The sequence below is a fragment of the Apteryx rowi genome, unplaced genomic scaffold (genome assembly GCF_003343035.1).
Source record: "Apteryx rowi isolate R43461 unplaced genomic scaffold, aptRow1 scaffold_381, whole genome shotgun sequence".
NCBI classification, from domain to species: domain Eukaryota; kingdom Metazoa; phylum Chordata; class Aves; order Apterygiformes; family Apterygidae; genus Apteryx; species Apteryx rowi.
In genome coordinates, this window is record NW_020450319.1 from 44,794 (window position 1) to 60,406 (window position 15,613).

The 15,613-nt window shown below is 36.3% G+C and overlaps 1 protein-coding gene across 2 annotated transcripts; it reads left to right on the forward strand.

Annotated features, from left to right (window-relative positions):
* The first annotated feature begins 69 nt into the window (after window positions 1-69).
* On the forward strand, window positions 70-15,613 carry TBPL1 (TATA-box binding protein like 1). Of its 2 annotated transcripts, none has more exons than XM_026074219.1 (7): window positions 70-272; window positions 6,434-6,620; window positions 8,045-8,127; window positions 9,292-9,355; window positions 11,071-11,174; window positions 11,273-11,367; window positions 14,365-15,613. In XM_026074219.1, exons 2-7 carry the CDS (start codon window positions 6,486-6,488, stop codon window positions 14,433-14,435), a joined length of 552 nt encoding a protein of 183 aa, XP_025930004.1. In that variant the 5' UTR covers window positions 70-272; window positions 6,434-6,485; the 3' UTR covers window positions 14,436-15,613. The 2 variants fall into 2 exon arrangements, with proteins under 2 accessions (XP_025930004.1, XP_025930005.1); XM_026074220.1 differs by lacking the exon at window positions 70-272 and adding an exon at window positions 3,098-5,657.

A 15,613-nucleotide genomic window follows, 5' to 3' on the forward strand; every position in this document is an offset into this window, starting at 1 on the left:
TTCCCGGCTGAGGTGAGGGAGGCAGCGCGTGGCCTTTCTCCTCCTCGCCGTGGCCGTGTCGGGTTTCGTCCGCGGTTCCGTTCTGCTTTGCGCCGGGGTGGCAGAGGGGGTGATACTGGTTTGTGGCTCGAGTTTCCGTGCCGGGGGAAGGGAAGAGGAAAGAGGAGGAAGGAGAACGATCGGAGCATCCTCCATGGGAAACGACCCGTTTCCTGGCAACCGGTAGAGGCTTCTCAAAAGGGCAAGGGCTTGCTCACGAAAAAAGTGATTATGTAAGTCTCCAAAATAATCTATTAGATGGATTAGGGCTTTTTAATAGCCTTGTTAAATGTTGCGAAAATACACTCTAGTTCGGGTAACTAAGTGGGTAAATAATCCAAAATTGGGAAGTGGCAGCTGTCAGACTGGCTAGGCCTTATGGCTATGTTTTGTTTCTCTTAACATTTCATAAGTTTTTTGGCTGGGATTTAAGTTAAAAAAAAAAAAAAAGGAAGAGCTTTGCAAACCTGAATGTTGTGACGTTGGGCTAGTAAATGAAGGACTTTAAGTGAGGTTCATAACTGTATGAATAGAAAGAATACTTCTGTTTCTTGAACTGCAACATTAAAATGGTAAATGCTTCATTGAGAGGGAGATGAGACTTAACTGGCATTAAAATATTTTGTAACAACAAAACTTTTTTTTTAATAGTCTTTGATCAGTTTGGAACAGCTACCTAACCTGTTGGATCAGACTTTTATCATATATATGGTAGTTTTTCATGTATCATAAAGACATAAAGGATTGTTTCCTAGTGCCTAGCATTAGGTTGTTACTTGATGTTATAAGGGAGAGATGGCACAAAATTGGATGCAAGTCATTCAGACCTAGGATGTGAACAGGTTTTTCTGATGAGATAGATTTGAGGAAGATGGCGTGTTATGAATTATTATCTAAAAGTAGGCTTCCTGGCCTTGTTCGATAAGCTGTTTGGCTCTAGTCCTGCAACTGGATTTGTGTTGGAAGACCCTGGTTCTGTGGGGACATAGTAGACTTATCCAAGAGATTTGGCAGCAGGATTGGGCATTTGTGTCCTACTTGCTCATGGTGTAGCTGGTATCATCATTCTGTTTACTGGTCTAATTGAACAAGTCTCTATTTTGGCATTTTATGTGTATTTGGAAGTTTTCTCCAGAAGATGCTCTGTTTGCATTCAGTAGGAAATAGTCATATGACTGTGTAAGTCTTGAAAGGTGAGAATATTAGCTTCACAATAGCCTTTAGCTTTAGGGAAAATGTAACTTGCCACTGGAGATGACAAAAAATAAAAGCATGAACCTCTAGCTCTGTGGTGGTTATTTAGAAAGCTGTTTGGGTCAGAGGATTTTCTAGACRGATTGTAGCTATGTTGCCTTCAGTTCTTGGAAATCATCCACCTACCACCATGGCTCTATAGGATACAGGAATACAAGCAGACTGGAGATCTGTCACCTCTAGAGTTTCATGGGAGGGACCTGTTTCCTGATGGACAGAACACCAATCTTAGAAATTTACCTGAAATAAGAGGATGAAATCCACTCTTTCCTCATTCCTGTTTTTTATTTTGTGTGTTCTCTGCTCTAATGCAGAGGTTTCTGTTAAATTCTTCAAAAACGCTTTTCAAGCTGTAGTTTGAGCAATAGTGACAGCTATCCCTTCAGTTGGGTTGTTGGAACAGTTTGTGGGGTCAGTTGGTGAACTGCTTTGGAGCAATGTTAAAAATAACTAGCAGAAGGTGCTTATGCTGATACTGTGCGGGAAAGAAGGGTTTGTTAAACTCTTCTGACATTAACGTAACCATTGTTAGATACTCTCTGTCGACCTTTACTGCTCAGAGTTTCACAGATCAAAGGTAGTCAAAGGCTTAAAATAATACTGTGTTTATGTACTCCATCCCAAGTGCCTTTCCTCTCTCTTTGATGATGATGGTGTTGTTAGTTTGGTTTGGAATTTTTTTGGAAGACGGAAAGAGCTGTCTTTTTTTAGATTGTAAGATTTCAGTGCAGGGTGTGTGTCTTCATGTGTGTTTATACAGTATCTAAAATAGGATGGCCTTGGTCCTAATTGGGGAGATATGGGTAATGCTTTGTTTTAAGAACTTAAGTATTCACCCCTTCCTTCAAAGTATTTCTTATTTTGATGTGGGAAGTTTTCTAGTTTCAGTGTCGAATATGTTATTTTCAGAGTCAAATATCCTTGAGATTAGATTTTGTTGTTGTTTTTATGTTCCTTACCCCACTTCACCTGTCTAGTTATTTTCTTTCTTCTTTTTCTTGGGCTACTGCTCTGGCAGTATCCCTAAAATCTGTTTTGTATAGAGAACAAGCATTATTTTATTTCACCAAGGAAATTTATAATAGAAACTTTTTAAAAGATGTGTTTAAGCTTTTCTCTGTATGGGTAGAGTGTGTTATGCTGATGTATGAGAACTTGAAATCTAAGTTAGCTAGTTTCTTGGTCTGGAGAAAGCTGAATGAAGCTTAATAAATGTTCCACATATGGAAAAGTAAATGATTTTACTTTCTATTTTGGTCTATTGTTAATAGCTGAAAACATGCTTTTGAAAATGAGATTTAAGCTGCCACACTTCTGAGACTCGGATAAGAAAACCTTTGAGCAAAATCAACCAACAAAACATAAGTTGAGCCTAGTAATAACAGCTTAGAAATTTGACAAATCCAGAACTGGAAAGAACCTGATGTTCAGCTTCTACTCTGTCCTACAAGTGTAACTGCTCAACTATGGCATAATTACAGGCAGATATGTACGGCAACAGCCTTACAGCTTGATATCAAAATGGCTTGGTAAAAGCATGGAGACAGTTCTTTCCCCGTTTTAGAGACAGGAAACAGAAGTGCAGAAATTCAAGTTTTCGGAAATAACATATTGACTCAGGGCTACACAGCAGGGGGACCATAGGGTGCATCAGTAACCACAGATGAGAAGGGAAAGTTGGGAGAGAGGAATATCAGGATGTTGGCTAGGACTCCTTTATTCGAGTTGGTCGTGTACTTGAGATATATATAACGAAGAATATCTTAAAAATTGTTACACTCTTTTTATAAACATGTTCTTCAGATATTTTTATATGGTGCGTGTGTGGGGGGTTTTTTTCTTCTTTTTTTTTAATCAGTTAACTTCCACACTTCTGTTGAAGTGGTTCCTGTGAATCTGGATTTCTCTGAGACCTCCTAAAGAAAGGCAGCAATGTTTCTTTTCCCTAGAATCTTTCCTTTGTTGTCAGTACAGCTTGTGACATTAAAATGAACATCTAAGGTATGAGTTGTAAGAGATTAAGTTCACTCAGTGTTTGGAAAGTAGTGTCTAAGTCAATTTTTTCACCTCCCAATACAGAACCATTTTGTTTTACCCAGTATTACTGAACTGTGCATTGAAAGAGGTTATCATTATGTTTGTGTTACTAAATAGGAATGAGCATATTGGATTTGAAATTTTGACACATATTCATATTCTTAATGATCATTGATAGTATTTGCAGCAGCAAAATAAGTGTTTTCTCAATACAAATGAGAAAAATTTAGTAATGAATATTTGAAGTGTTCAACATTTGGGTGAAATATCAGATAATGAAATGCCTCTGTTAGATCAGATAACATTATAGTAGAATAAAGGTACCTTTCAGAGTATTTTACATTATATTCAAATACTGCTTCTATAACAAATTGTGTCCCTTTTTAACTTAATGTCACAAAACAGTCTAGTGTATTACTTATAGCTAAAATTACATTTTAAATAAAAAAGCTCCTGCCTAAATATCTGTTTGTCCTTTGGACTTTCAGAATGTGGTTAATGAAAATGAGGGTACATTACAGTAATATAATTTTTCTCCTATTAAAATCTATGCAAGTAAGTTGTATTTCTAACCAACATGTACTAGGTTTGATGAAAACATCCTGACTGACAGTTCTACAGCATATTAGTGTTCTGATTTTTTTTTTTCTTTTAGGTCTTAATGGTAGATCTTATCCTTTCAAAAATGTAATTTTCCTCTATTTTAACCACCTTTTCCTCTGACATGAAAGACCATGTGACTTCTCTCCCAGCATCCATTTAAGACAATATATCAGTATTTTATGGGGACATTGTAATACAGTATTATAGTTTACTTAGAGGTTAGTAGCCTTTCAAGGGTATTGTGCATGATTGGTACTCTTCTTTCAGAACGTAGAGATTAAGTATGCCAGTAGAAATTTAGTGAAAAGTGGGAGATACTGCTGATTGGAGGTATCTTGTTTTCTTATAAGAGAATTGTTCCTGGGTTCCGGTAAGTGAACTCAGCGGAAGCCAAGAGTTGGAGCCAGGGCTGAAAACAAATGCCTCTCTCAAGATGCCGTGGGTTCTAGCTCCTTGCTCAGTGCTGGCGCTGCCTGCATGCCATTCAAAATCTGCACATGTGCTATCTTTGGATCCAGTGCCATAAATTGTTAACCCAATCTGTAGCAGTCCATCAAAACCAGATGGGATAAGTAATTTCGAAGTTTGAGGATACATGCAATTTTTGGTTTAAAGAAAAAAAAAATCTGGACTACTAATTAGCTAGTGTTTGTTCTCTTCTTTTTTGCTCCTTTGCCTCCCTAATATTACCACCATGCACCTGCAACGTGACCTTTGATTTTATATTTTATCTCTTTTCTCTGTTATCACCTGTCTCCCCTTTCTTTTATGGGACAAGCAAAGTACTGTGGAATAATTCTTTAGGCAGGGATCCAGCTACAGAGTAAAATAGACAGCCTTTACAGCAGTTGACTTTACAGCAGTTGATCCCATACATAAAGCACATCTGCATGGTGGATTATCACTTCTATATTTTAATTGTTGCAATTCTGTCATTCAGTTATCGTCAAAGATGCACCTTGAGCGAATTCTTGATTACAAGCTATGGCATGAGCTATAGGAAGTCAGTATTAAAATAGTCAGATAGAAATAATGATAACAACATTGTTAACTTTGTACCTTGCAGATTTCTGACAAATAATACAAGGCCAAAATGTTCCAAAGTGAGATATATAACAGACTATAATGCATATATTCTTGATGCATACTCTCTTTTCTTTCATGGCAGTGACCATGTAGAGAATTTCATATATCTGACTCTTCTTCTTTGATTTTGCTCTTTGATTTCTGTTGTGTTCATTTTGGATGAAATATTATTAAAATTGCAGATGAATGGATGAAGAGCAGTCTAAGATGTTGTTGTTTCTATTTCCTAGCTTGTGCTCTGCTTAAGCTACTTGTCAAATGCACTTATTTGACAGCAAATAACTCTATTTAAAAGTATTCTCTTGGCATAGAGCTAAGGTTTTTACATTCTTCTGCAAAGAAAAAATTCTTAATAAACTGCAATATGTTGATATAGGTCCTTTTTACTATATACCAATATTCCTCCACTTTTTTTCCCCTCTTCTTCTCTCCTCAGATAAATCTCAGGTAAAGTATTTGAAATGTCAACTCTCTTGTCTTTGACATGCTTACAGAAGTGATGTCAGACAGTCTCAGGATGGGCTGCAGCTGGTAGCCCAACTCCTGGTCTCGAAGTCCTCCTCCCCTGATTGAAGTGTTTCTAGGAGTGTCACATTTAATGTGCATAGGCAAACTGAACGGTTGCTGACTGCCTTAAGGTTAGTGTGCATACACAGGGCAACAATCCTGTTCCTTCACAGTAACTTAGGCTCATCCTCAAAAATATTTGATTTTACTGTGTATGTGCAGAATGAGTATAATGTATACACAGTACATTCATTCTACATAGTTCCTATGGGCAATGCAGAAGGGGATGAGAGGTCCCTGTGGCTTGGTGTAGGTTGCTGTTGCCACCAGGGCAATTTGTATGGCCCACATCGTATTGGGAGGGGTAGGCCAAGAGTGTTGGATGAAGACGGCTAAGCTGTCTTGGCAGGCTTTCTACAGGCTGCAGTTTGTGTAACCTGTGTTAGTTTCAAAGTTATTCAGAAGGCTCATCCATTCCAACACAAATGCCAAGTTGTTTAAAATTATCAACCTAAACAATGAGAGATATACATTTTCTTGATTTGCCTAACAACATTCTCAAATGAGTTGAGGAAAAATTATCCATTGGAGCTACAGAAATAGCATTAGTAACCTTTATTGCATCCTAATAAAGTGGATAAGATCTGTAACATATTTGACCAGTAAGTCTAATTATTATATATAAACACTTTATTTCTCCTAAGTCTGGCAACATGGCTTTAAACAAATAACCTCCTATTTCCTGTCATACAGGATGCAAGACACCCCCCACCCTCCAGTTAACTTAAATGAGTCAGAATATAGTCACTTCTGCTCCTTGTCTCATTTAAGGGACTGATGTATGCAATGAGAGTATTAATAGGCAATTTTCTGCTGGTGTGTTTAATTTTATCATTTTTCTTCTCAGGATGTGATCTTCATGGTGTGCTGGTGGGAAAACTGAGTTGTAAATCACCCCAATGGATGCAGACAGTGATGTTGCATTGGACATTTTAATCACAAACGTAGTGTGTGTTTTTAGAACAAGATGTCATTTAAACTTGAGGAAGATTGCATTAGAGGGAGCAAATGTGATATACAAGCGTGATGTTGGGGTAAGAGATTCGATATATCTCAAATATCTATTTTTACAAATGTCCTTAAGTTAAACATTCTTGCGCCTTTGGATAGAGAACAGAATGGTTTTATTTTTGTATTTCTGTCTTGCTAGGCATTTCATCTGTCATTATATACTAAGTCTACAGTAGGGCAGAGGGGTCTGTGTCTCAGAAGACTGCAAGAAGCTGTTAGTTTAGGTCTGTGCAACTCCTGAGGTGAATATTGGATATACGATGATACCTGTTATATCTCCAGGTCCATCTTGCCTCCCAAAATTTGATGTGTTTGTCAGGACAATATGTTCCGATATCCAAAAAATGCATTTTTGATAACATCCAGATGCCAGCATGTATGTAGGTGCTTACAAGTTGAGAAACAGGAATGTGCTGAATTCAGTCAGTTACCATCCTTTAACAAGGGGGAAAATGATTTTGAAAAAGGTATTGTTTAATCTTGTCATACATGAATACCAGTGTGTTGGAATGAAAGCAACTTTTACATGACAAGCAAATAAATACTAAGCAGAATGTATTTTATTTTGAGGTTAGGTTTAAATAAAGAAAAAAAAGAGAGAGAGAGAGATTTCAGATCCACTAAAGGGGGAAAAACTTATTCCAGATCAAGGAATGAGGTAAAGCAACTGCAGTTAAAAATGAAGGTGACAAACGGAAAATATCCTACTACAGGGGAAAAGAGGGAAAACAATACAAAGGTACATACTCTAAAGATATGGGAAAGCTTTAGCACTTGGATCGGCAGATCTCTCAACAATCTTCTTTCCTAACTTGTGAGATAATGCTGTGTCAGGTCATACAAAGGGAGAGAAGCCACAGGACTAGACTGCAGCTATGGCATGTGTCTTCTGGGAGGCCTTTTTAAGCCCCCCGAAGTTATACCCCCTCCTGCATGTCTGATGTGGTCACAGAGCAGGAGAGGAGATTGCAGTTCTGTGTGAGAACTAATCTGTAACAGGTAACCCAGCAGCAGAGGTGTGTGAAGGAGGAGTGAGCTGAATGAATCTCACCTGACCTTTGTCTCTTGCCTGGCAGATCTGCATCAGAATTATTTATAAACAAGATAACAGCATTTCAGGAAAGGAGTCGGCAGCACAATGCTCATGGCTTTCAACTTCTTATTCAGAGGAAAATATCTTCATTTAATCTGTTACATGAACACTGAACCACTGGCTAAAATATTGCAGATTTATTTTGCTCTTCTCCACAACTGATTTTTTTTTTTTTTTTTTAATTACTGAAAGTGATGGAAGAACAGTTCAAGGCTGTCAAAAATTAACGGAAGTGTTATTAGTATAGCAGTGAGGTTTTTTTCAGTATGAAATTGAACTAACACTGATTTTCTTTTTTCTCTCCCTCCCCTCTCCCTCCCTCCCCTCTCCCTCCCTCCCCTCTTTTCTTTCTAGAAAGTATTAATGAAGCTTAGGAAACCTAGGATTACGGCCACAATTTGGTCCTCAGGAAAAGTTATTTGCACAGGAGCCACAAGGTGAGTTCATGAAGAGCCTTTCTATAGCTGAAGATCTTGTGGATTTTAAAATGTCATGTAGCGAATGAAAAGGATAGCAAGAGGCTGTACTTGCCGCTGTTAAGATTGCCTCATGCTGGGTCACACACAGATCCTTGCCAAGCTGAGTAGTGTGGAAGTGTTCTGTACTAAGTGTCTACCTTGAACTAACTTGAAATCTTGAGCAACAACAGTTCAGCCTTCTGGGAAAACTACTACTTTATGAAGAAAATTCTGGAATTTTTCTTTTGAGGACTCTTAAGAATTCAGTTTTTTTAGCCAGAACTTGAAACTTGGGAAGGGATGATCTATTCTGAAAGGGTGTCTCTTTTATTATTTCATGAAAATCTACCTGAATTTAATCAAGTTATATGCTGTTGAGGGACTGGGAAGAAACAAAAGCAAACTCTTAGTTCAGATACGTCCAGCTGAGGCTTGCTAAACTCTAATAGCTGAATTCCTATAAGATATGTCCACACTGTGGAGTAAAGGTAAGGTAGAGTGGTAAATCTGCATACTTTCTGTACATGATCTCTGCCTCAAAATGGAAGGTGGCTAGTCAATGTTAGCATTTATATGATACAGTTTTGTCTTTTTTTCTGTGGCCCTGCACACTGGTTACTACACATTGGGAGCTTTTTTCTAAACTTATTTGATGCTTCCTACTGGTATGAATGTGTCATAAACGCTGCCTTCTTTTCTAATCCTCCAGGGAAGTTAACAAGCCTATTTTAAAGGAGAGTAGGTTGAAAAGTGACCATTGGTTCAGGATAGCCAACTTCAGATTCCCTGTGATCATATTTGTATTTAATCAGTATTTAGTATGATGTATGATCAAAATACAGTTCCCACTTCAGCTCCCACTGACTTAAGCTGGAGTTCTGAGTGATAAGATATTCTTTAAATAGGACATAAGGGATGCTATTTGAATATCTAGACAGTGGAAAATATACTGTAATATGTACAGTAGGATGAAATGAAGGCTGTCCCTGTGAACATAGTTCATGCATTACTGTACATAACTGAATGCTTCATTTGGTAGTCTGAGTGTTTATCGGGTAGTCTGAGTGTTTATTGTCTTATGTGTGCACACAAATACATAYTGTGCTTCTGGTAACACTAGACTTTTGTCTTTCTTCTTTATAGTGAAGAAGAAGCTAAATTTGGTGCCAGACGTTTAGCTCGTAGTCTACAGAAACTAGGTTTTCAGGTAATCATAACGAAAAAGGATTCTCATGACTCAAGTAATGCTGCTAGTCAATTTTTCAGAAAGAAACAGAGAGGAGGTAGCATAACAATTTAGCAGCCAGTGTGTTTTCACTCAGATGCTCCTTTTGTAGCAGCATACATTCTCCAGGTACTGGTCAAAGAAGCTATTTCATTTTGTGGATTTGAGTTTCATTTGGCAGTTCAGAATACTGCTTCTTTACTAGCTATTTGAACAACAACAGTCATTTCATAAATGAACCACCTGCAAATGTGGTAAATAGAATTTATAATACCTTGAGGATTTATTTGGAAGAAGTGCTGGAGAGCAAAACCTGTCATTTGAACACAATTTCCCCTCACTGTTTCTGGTGGAATAAAAAATATGTGTGTCTTGTTTGGGGCAAGTTTGAGCTTCTTAATTAAGTGGAAGAAAAATGCTCATGTACTATGCACCAGGAAATARGCCAAATAAAATACTAATGATATGAAACTCCTCTTTTTCTGAGCTTGGGTTGACATTGCTAGTCAAAGACACCACTTGCTTGGACTTGATAGTAAGGGTTGAAAGACAGCAGCTTGAATGAGTGCTAAAACATGTCATTTTAGAACTTCTTGGTACCCCATTGTGCTGTTTACACAGTTTAAGTTTACCAACAGACAATTAGGTAGACATGGTGGCTGTCCTTTTTGAAAAATAAAAACCTTTGATTATAATACCTAAAGGTAAGGGTGACTTACTACCCCCTTTGCCTTATAGCAAACTGAGAGCAGAATTCAGCCACTTGTTACAAATGTACCCATTAAACCCATTGTGGAGTGGAAGATRCAAGCAGTGAGTTGAGCAGTGCTTCCAGGATAGAGGGACCAAATTCCAACTTTATTATAAAGTTGTCAGTTTAGGTGGAACATATTTTGAAGGCTATACTGATAGTTTACATTTTATAAGGATTAGTTGCTTTCACTCGTTTACTTTTTAAAAAGTTTTGACTAAGGAATGATCATTGTAAGGTTAGGCATTTTCAGAAAGTGAACAAAAATTTCTTCAGTGATATTGGCAGCACTGACTTCTCACTATTGTTCTGGTTTGTCTTGGAATTGTCTGTTGGCAATTTTACTGCCACACAAAATGGCTGTGGGCAGAGAATAACTGAAAGCCAATAGTTTTGGCTTGGTTTCAGAAAGCAGAGGGGTGAAAACCAGCTCTCCATACTGACCACTGGATAATTGAAACAAAACAATTTTAATCTTCTTTCTTATTCTTACCTGTAGTAAAAGTGGTGTATCACAACAAGACATTAAAGACATTTTTCCAAATTACATCAAAAAATTTTTGTAACAATGAAATCTAAGCTCTTTCCCTGCTTATTTTGATGTCCCAGGAGCTATTTAATTTACTTTATTTTCAATTCAGATGTGTTTAGTACAGAGATGTGAATCATTCCTGTGTCTCATTTTTGATGTAAACTGTACTATAACCACATAACGCAGCCGTGAAATACCTCGTTCAACAGTTATTGCTTACTTTATCCTGCTATTATACAACGTGAGCCCAGTAAGTACCATTTAGATTCCTATTAGAAATGCATCAATTACCAGATTTTCATTTTGAAATATCAACAAAATAAACTCTTCAAATGTATGGTTTTTTGCATCCCATATATCTGCCTTTCTWTTAACTGAATTTTTAAAGTCTCTTTTTTCCTCTCTTTCGAAAAGGTAATTTTCACAGATTTTAAAGTTGTGAATGTTTTAGCAGTGTGCAACATGCCCTTTGAGATCAGATTGCCAGAATTTACAAAGAATAACAGACCTCATGCGAGGTACGGTAGGATTTTTAAGCATTTATAGTCTTGGTATATTTCTTAAGTTTTTCTTTTTAGTTCTAGATTTACCTTTGACCTTTTATTTTGTTTTCTAGTTATGAACCAGAACTTCATCCTGCAGTGTGTTACAGAATAAAAACTCTCAGAGCTACCTTACAGATTTTTTCAACAGGCAGTATCACAGTTACAGGTATTTTGATGTCAAAAATAAATATTTAACTTGCCGGGAGTATTTAACTTTAGGACCAGTCATCTTAGGAAAGGAAGGCTTTCAAAACAGTCAAAAGATACATTTGAGGTATTTTGTTTCTCAGTACTAGAATCTAATTTCTTTCTGAATGAAGGTGCCTGAATAGTTGTAGGGAAAGTGTAGAGAATATGTTATTACTGGTAGCCAAAAAAAGAGATTATTTCAGTAAGAATGATCATAGTCAATTTTTTATAAAAACAAAGAGTAGAATAAAACTTTTTACTTGAGAATGCAAGGTATTTGTTATTTAGTTAAATATTGTAAACGTTTGGATTTTCTGCCTGTTTTTCATCTGTGTAATGCTGCAACACTGCATGTAGCATCACCAGCTCTGTTATAAATGCATACTTTTAAACTGGAGATAAATGGAAATGTATAATATAGCAGTAGCATTTTGTCACAACCAAAACTGGCTAATATTTGCGGTTCTTCACGAGTGCTGTCTTCTGTTAACGCTTGATTGTGAGAGAACCACCACCTGGATCATAGGCATCAGTGATTTTTCCCAATTGTCCTGTGTCTTAGCCTAATTTATGGAGATACCATGCCATATTTTCTCCTCTCTCCTCTTCATTTTCATTTTCCATTCTCTGCCAAGTTTACTTATGAGGTGTCCAGCACAGTTTTCCAGATAGGAAAAGTCTGATGTTTTGGAAAATACCTGTTAAAAAGAAACAGAAGCAAAAGCTTACACAAGCCAGTATCAGGTTAACTGGAATTCTGTCTTATGGCTGTTAGAGCTCAGATATTGGTATCAGAAATCATGTGTAGGCATTTTTATTTTCACATCTTAATTCCTTAACGAATAACTAGGCTTAATGGGGATCATTTCTCACAGAGTTATCAGAAGAACTTTTTTTAAGAAGACAAACTCCCCAAAATTTGCAAATCTGAAATCATAGGGGTAAAAAATATTTGGAGATTGTGGTATCTGTTCTGAACAGAACAACTGGTCTAGCCAAAATGAGAAATTAAATTAAAAAATAAATTAGAAGCTTGAGGATTCCTGCAGTAGCTTGAGACTCTCAGCATATCCTATCAACCTCCTAATGAGATTTAACTTTTCAGTGAGATTCTTGTTACTATACCTATGGGACAAAAATCACTTTCACATTTCCAAAATCATCCTTTCCAATATTAAGGCAAATAAGGCAAACACCAAAGATTTACTCCTTCTAGTTCACTTGTTCCAATGAATTTTAAATACCTCAGATCTCTTGGTTTTCGAAGTTTCTGTTTTGCCTAGGCCTTTCTTCTAAGGAAATAAATATCCAGCCTTAAGCTTTTCATTTAAAATTTGCTTTTAATCATGTGCTCAACCTGACTGTACTCCCAAGCGTGAAACACTCTCAAATGTGTTAATGTGAGGTTCCTTTTGACTCTTTGTATTTCGAAGATATTAGTACATTTCATGTAACTAACTTAAAGAGTTCTCTTCAAAATATAGGGCTAGAAATGCTATACAAATACAGGAAACTATTTTTTAAAATGGGACAAGTTAAAAGTAAATTTGTTTTACTGAGAAAAGAAAATAGAAAGAACTGATGTTTAATAGGTAGAAGTTAGGAGAAGTATCAGTAATGTTAATTTTTCTTCCTTCAAAATAAGCAATGGGGGGGGGTGTTTGTTTTTTTGTTTTTTTGGGTGTCTTCTCTTACGCTCCTTGCCATGATGTTCTAGTTTTTACATCTCTTCAATTTTGCAGGGAGGGAGTAGCATTATTTTCACAAAACTTACTTGCCTACTCATACTGCTGCTTTCTGAAGTCTTACTCTAGACTTTGTATTTCTACAATAGCAGACAATTTGAAGGAAGATGAAGTGTCTGCCTAGAAAGCAGAAAACATTTCTAGGCAGAGTATCTTTCACAAGGCTTGTTTAATTGCTTAACACTTGCAAAGTCTGAAAATGCAGGAAGAATCCTATTCCATTCCATTTTGTTTTTCTGACTAAACATTCTGATTAAAACAACATTTCCCAAACTTTATGCATAAATGAAACATAACCAATAAGTAGGTTATTTATGATTTTTGGAAGCCATTCTTGAATGTATCTCTATAATTGAAAGAAACTTTTGAAGTCTAAAGCGAAGTAAAAAGAAACTGATTTCACAGGCATTAAAGCACGTGAGTAATTGCTGTTTTGATTTATCTGCATCACTAAACTTCTATCCAGGATGAATTTCTTCTGGCATGTTATTGCTCAGTCATTTGCAGCCTTAATTGTTCACTATAGAAAATGGTCTGGTATCATTAGAAATCACTGCTTGTTCATTCTTCCTTTTCTTTCCCCAAATGTTCATAGATCATGTTAGACAACCTTCAGATGCTTCAATCTGAGAAAACAGCCATTCCCTGGATTACAGGTTTTGCCCTGAGATTGGTGGCAGAGCTATTTCCAAAATCCAGACTATAAAGTAATAGGCTATAATTTTCAAACATATATTTTGCTTGAAACATACTTAGATTAAATCCATCATCATTTAGCAATGGTTTTCTTTGTTAGCTGTGTAAAAGAAGAGATAGAGGTGGCTAGGCTTTGAGTAATACAAATTCCTAAAGGAACAGCAGAAGTAAAAGTATTTCCTTACCTCTGTCGCTCATCCTCTGCTTTCTTGTCTGGGCTGACTGTTAAAGTCAGTAAATCAAAAATAATGCAAGTTGTTATGAAGTGAAATGACAGTATTATTTATTTGTAGTTCTGCCATTGACCCATTTTCAGAACATATTACAGGTTCAATGGGTCTTTTTGTTATAGATAAGAAAGGTGATGAGAGGAAAACTTTCCTGAATTGGGAGAAATGTGGGAGAAATTATTTTTGTCTACAGTATAAAGTTGTGGTAGTCAGAAATAATAAGTTGCTGTTATCGTTTTACTTACTGATGCCCTGATTTTCTCTTCCTACTGCTTTTTTTCTTTCTTTCTTAATATGTCTCAGGGCCAAACGTAAAGGCTGTTGCCAGTGCTGTGGAACAGATTTACCCATTCGTGTTTGAAAGCAGGAAATAAATTTTATAATTTGCCACTTAATGGTTAGGTTCCCTAACCAAGCACCTTTAAAGACTGCTGCACATTGGACTAAAAGCAAAAAGGAAAACTGGACCAACTATAGCAGAGGAATACAGACTCTTTTACTTGTTCATGGCCACAGTATAAACTCCAGTCCTTTTGGATTTTATTTTTAACAGTGCTGTATTGTAAAAACGGAAGTTTACAAGATATGAAATTGCTGCTTTTAAAAAGACATTCTATTTATTTTTGCAGTAATTTCTGTGTATTCATAAGCAAAGCTGTCACGATGTGCACTACCTTTAAAACTTTTTTTTTTTTAGTTTGAGCTTGTGTTTTATTTGTGAATGGTCTTTTACATTTTTGTATGTTGAATATTGGGCACCAAAGAAGCTGTAAAAGTTATCTTTTTCACCTGATGAATGTGCACAAATAAAAGTTTGGAAAATATTTCTCTTCTTACCTGTTCTGTTATATTCCTTTCCCTTTTTCTATTACAGTTAAAATTGTATAGCTGCAAATTAATTTGAAACAATGTAAGTATAGTCTTTTGCTGATACCTTCTGTTTCTATTTGTAGTATGTGTAAAATTTTGTGTGTGGGTTAGATTGAATTCTATAGTAGTTACGTATGTTTATCTGAAGATGAAATTTGGTTTGTTCCTAGTTCTCTCAACTACATGCCAGGTTTCAAGCATTTTCTTGCTGTTACATGAAGAGAAGACATTTCTAAGTATAAAGGTCTACAACAAGTGTTTTCCTATAGATGATGGGAAAATTCTTATCAACTAAAGAAGCTACTGTAGAAAAATCAACTGTCCCGTCCACCTACTGGATGCAAAAGGAAAAAAAAAAAAAAAGTTGTGTGAGCTTCAGTGTTCAGGAAAGTGTTGTTATACTTCAACTCTGAGAAGATGGTATGGTCATGCTATGGTCAGCTTATTGCTGAAGAATTAACACAGTCCTTTTCTACACTGTTGTTACTGTATAATATTATCTTGACAGGAACTGCCAACAAGCAATGAAGCTTAATTCTGGCATGTATTGGTATTAATCTTGGACTTGGAAGCCAGTATCTGTTTCTCTCAGTACGTGCACATTTGAAGCAGAAGAGGTGAATGCTTAAAAGTAACTGCAAATGCTACTTTTAAAAAGATACAATAAATATGTATAAATGTA